At 50.7% G+C, this 4695-nt stretch overlaps 1 protein-coding gene across 1 annotated transcript; it reads right to left on the bottom strand.

Annotated features, from left to right (window-relative positions):
• Window positions 1-3333: 3333 nt before the first annotated feature.
• On the bottom strand, window positions 3334-4269 carry LOC133041260 (olfactory receptor 10V1-like). The gene has a single exon (XM_061121755.1). It carries the CDS (start codon window positions 4267-4269, stop codon window positions 3334-3336), a length of 936 nt encoding a protein of 311 aa, XP_060977738.1.
• Between the last annotated feature and the right edge of the window lie 426 nt (window positions 4270-4695).

The following is a 4695-nucleotide window of genomic DNA, read 5'->3' as shown; positions in this document are numbered from 1 at the left end:
GTTCTCACAGGACCATCGTCAATGCTGGGAGAGACAGTGGTTTTGTGCCCAGGGTTTGAAACCACATTGCCTAGGGCAAAGCTCAGTTCTACATTTACTGGCCATGTGACCTTGAACAAGATATTTATCCTCCCTGTGTCTGAGTCTCCTAGTGTGTAAACAGAGATCATGATAACATGCATCTCATGCATTCTCGTGATGATGAGTGCGTTGATATATGGCAATCATTAACTGCTTATTCAATCTCTAGAAAAGGCTGCTAACTCCTAACGACACTATTTGCTCAAAGAGGCTGGGGAATTGAAAAGCACCTGGAGTGTTTCAATCACTAGTGAAATCACCCTTTTGGTGTTCAGTCAGGATCAGCTACGGCAGCATTTTCCAAAGTAGATTTGGCAGGATAAAACATTTCCTGAGAGATTCCAAGGAATAAAAGAGTTTGGTGGAGACAGAATTTAGAAACACGGCGACGTAACATCCCCACCTTGGAGAGTCATGACCACGAGTGTTCACGTTACAGGCACTGAATAAACCCGCAGTGAACGATTCGTTTTATTTTGGTCAGTACGTGTTCTTCACATCTGTTCGACCGTATCATGTTTATCTCCCCCAAACACCTAGTAGTGGCCAGGACTGGTGTCCTGCAGATACTGACCTCGTAGACCATCGCAGAACAACATACGAGGAGCCGCAAGACTCTGCAAGTGAACCAAAGAGGATCCTTTCGGGTTCTTGTCTTCCAGAATAAAACGACCTTTCAGCTTCCTGTGACTTCTGGTCACGGTTTCTGCCCTTGAGGCCTGTGATACGCGTCAGAAAATCAGAGGACGCTGCTGCGGCGCCCCTTGGAGCTTCGGCAGCCGGAGCAGAGGTGGGCGCCGTGCCCGCCGGGTCCCCCAGGAGCGCCCTCCCCGCCCCTCTGCGCACGCGCGGGCCTGAGCCTGTGGCCCAGGTGCCCCGCCCCCTCCCGGCGAGCCTGGATGCCCCTCACTGACCCTGCTTCGGGGGCTCGGAGCATTGCGGGGACAGCACTTGGCCTTTGCTGTAATCGTGGTTTCCGTTCTTGTTTGCTCGTTTGTTACGCCAGGTCTTAGTTGTGGCGCGGGGCATCCTTGATCTTCACTGCTGCTTGGAGGTCTTCAGTTGGAGCAGGTGGAATCTAGCTTCTCCCCCAGGGATCGAAACCACGCTCCCTGTATTGGGAGCTCACAGTCTTAGCCACTGGACCACCAGAGAAGTCCCAGCTACAGCCAGACTTGACTTCTTTCCAGGCTGGAGCTTCCTCTTACTTGCTTTTCTATTTCCTGCTCTACCTACCACAGGTGGGAGCACAGAACACAGTGAGTGAGTGAGTGAGTGAAAATCGCTCAGTCGTGTCCGACTCTTTGAGACCCCATGGACTGTACAGTCCGTGGAACTCTACAGGCCCGAATTCTGGAGTGGGTAGCTCTTCCTTCTCCAGGGGATCTTCCCAACCCAGGGAGCAAACCCAGGTCTCCTGCATTGCAGGCGGATTCTTTACTGTCTGAGCCCCCAGGGAAGCCCAATACTGGAGTGGGGAGCCTCTCCCTTCTCCAGCAGGTCTTCCCAACTGAGGGGTTGAACCGAGGTCTCCTGCTTTGCAAGCAGATTCTTTACCAGCTGAGCAAAAGTACACAGTAGAGTTCAATAAGTCGTTGTTTACTGTCTCCTTGAATGTTGTGGAATGAATCAGTTCCTCAATAATCAGGGGGTAGAAGAATGAATAAGCTTCCTCTACACAAAGATAGCAGAGCATCTGTGTTCTGCTGCCGTTTCCGTGAGACAAACGACCATCATCACAATGGTTTTCATCCTATGCAGACTGACCAGGGTCGTGTGAATGAGTCCTTTTCCCTCGTCACTGTCTCCAGCCAGTGTTTGTCTTCACAGACTGGCTTTGTTTTACCTGAATCCAGACGTGAACCAACACTGCCTCGGTTCTACGCCAAGGGGCTTCCTGAGCAAAGCCATTTTCCCGCAGTGGGTGTACTTAGCTAGAGTCTTAGTCCATTCGAGCTGCTGTGATGAGATAGCACAGATGGGGTGGCTTACCAACAGTAGAAATTTACTTCTCACTGGGACGCTGGGAGTCTGAGGTCAGGGCACCAGCCTGGCTGGGTAAAGGCCCTCTTCCAGGTCAGACTTCTCATTGTACCCTCACACGGCGAAGGCACTAGGGAGCTCTGAGGAGTCTCCTTCATACAGACAGTGATCCCACTCACGAAGTCTCTGGCCGCCTGACTAAGCCCCTCTTGTCTAAGGCCCATCTCTTAATGCCATCACACCGGGCATTAGTATTTCAACCTGTGAATTTGGAAAGAATGCAAATATTCAGGCCATATCAACCACGGATAGGCACAAAGAGATAATATGAGATAAGTGAACATCTATGTGTGTGTGTGTGTGTGTGTACAAGCAAGAGAGAGAGAATGAGAGGAGAAATGGACAGAGAATGGGGAAGAGAACAAGCAGATAAGATGTTCTGTTAAAAACAACTCTTCCTTCAGTTCAGTTCAGTTCAGTTAAGTCACTCAGTCGTGTCCAACTCTTTGTGACCCCATGGACTGCAACATGCTAGGCAGGCCTCCCTGTCCATCACCAACTCCCGGAGTTTACTCAAACTCATGTCCATTGAGTCAGTGATGCCATCCAACCATCTCATCCTCTGTCGTCCCCTTCTCCTCCCACCTTCAATCTTTCCCAGCATCTGGGTCTTTTCCAATGAGTCAGCTCTTCACATCAGGTGGCCAAAGTATTGGAGTTTCAGCTTCAGCATCAGTCCTTCCAATGAACACCCAGGACTGATCTCCTTTAGGATGCACTGGTTGGATCTCCTTGCAGTCCAAGGGACTCTCAAGAGTCTTCTCCAACACCACAGTTCAAAAGCATCAATTCTTCTGTGCCCAGCTTTCTTTATAGTCCCACTATCACACCCATACACGACCACTGGAAAAACCATAGCCTTGACTAGACGGAGCTTTGTTGGCAAAGTAATGTCTCTGCTTTTTAATATGCTGTCTAGGTTGGTCATCACTTTTCTTCCAAGGAATAAGCGTCTTTTTATTTCATGGCTGCAATCACCACCTGCAGTGATTCTGGAGCCCACAAAAATAAAATCTGCCACTGTTTCCACTGTTTCCATCTCTTCCTTACAAAGGAAAAATGACTTCTTGAAAATAATATAAGCAGGAAGAAGTAACTGCAAAACCTGTGACCACTTACCCCCGTCTCCCATCTCTCAGAGAGCACACCCGTCTGTCTCCAGCCCACCGTGTTACAGAGGAGCATCCAGAGTGTTTGTTGTATTTAGGACTACAGGAACCGCATCACTGCTCTCTTGAAAGCATCCTTAAGCTCTCTGTTCCTCATGCTGTAGATCAAGGGGTTCAGCATAGGGGTGATGAAGGTGTAAACCACGGACACCACTTGGCCCCTCTCCGGAGAGTAGCTGGAGCTGGGGCACAGGTAGATGAGGCTGGTGCCTCCATACTGAAGCATAACCACAGTCATGTGGGAGGAGCAGGTGGAGAAGGCCTTGTGCCTCCCTTCTGCAGAGCGGATCTTCAGGATGGCCACCACGATGAAGACATAGGACAGGGTGATCAGCAGGAAGGGGAGGGTGAGGACAGCGACACTAACCACGAACAGCATGGCCTCGTGGACCCGGGTGTCTGCACAGGCCAGTCTCACCACGGGCAGGACGTCACAGTAGAACATGCCGATCTCTTTGCTGCTGCAGAAGGGGAGTCGGAAGATGAGCACAGGCAGCTGCATGGCCAAGATGAACCCCAACACCAGGGATCCCAGGGCCAATCGGGCACACAGCCGCCAGCTCATCATGAGGCTGTAACGCAGAGGGTGGCAGATGGCCACGAACCTGTCATAGGCCATGACGGCCAGCAGGATGCAGTCGGCGCTGCCCAGGAAGATGAAGAAGAACATCTGGGCACCACAGCCAGCCAGGGAGACGAGGGTTTTCCCCATGGACAGGGTGCTGGCCAGCGTCAGAGGGGCAATGGTGGAGGAGTAGCAGGTTTCCAGAGCCGCCAGGTTGGCCAGGAAGAAGTACATGGGGGTGTGCAGAGAGCGGTGGGTCCAGATGATGAGCGAAATGGAGATGTTGCCACTGACACTGACGAGGTACATGATCAGGAAGGCCACGAAAATCAGCATCTGAACCTCAGGGAGTTTGGAGAAGGGGCGGAAGTGGAAGTGAATCATCATCCCAGTCTGGTTTGCATCCTCCATGTGGTCCATGCATCGGGACTGCTAATGGTCCAGGCGCTGCCCCTGAGGATAGCCAAACGTCAGGACTCAGGATTCCTGCTGGCTGACCCTTCAGCTCTGCGTCTCTCCCTTCCTTCCTCAACTCCAACCATCTTTCCCTCCAAATTCAGCATCTCACTTCTTCAACAGCTCTTTTGTTGTTGTAATCACCCAGAAGTCGCTCCCCACTGAAATCTTTTTTAAGTTGTGGTAAAATATATGTTATGTAATATTTATCATTTTAACCCTGTGTCCGTGCACAATTCAGTGACATTAAATACAATCACGATGTTGTATAACCATCGCCTCTATCTCTACCCAAAACTTTTTCATCATCCCCAAAAAAAATTCTACTCGATAAACTAAAACTCCCCACAATCTCCTCCCAGTCCCTAGCAACCTCAGTCC

Source organism: Dama dama, chromosome 1 (assembly GCF_033118175.1).
Source record: "Dama dama isolate Ldn47 chromosome 1, ASM3311817v1, whole genome shotgun sequence".
Lineage (NCBI taxonomy): Eukaryota > Metazoa > Chordata > Mammalia > Artiodactyla > Cervidae > Dama > Dama dama.
Note: the sequence above shows the minus strand (reverse complement) of the source record. Positions and strands in the feature narration are given on the sequence as shown.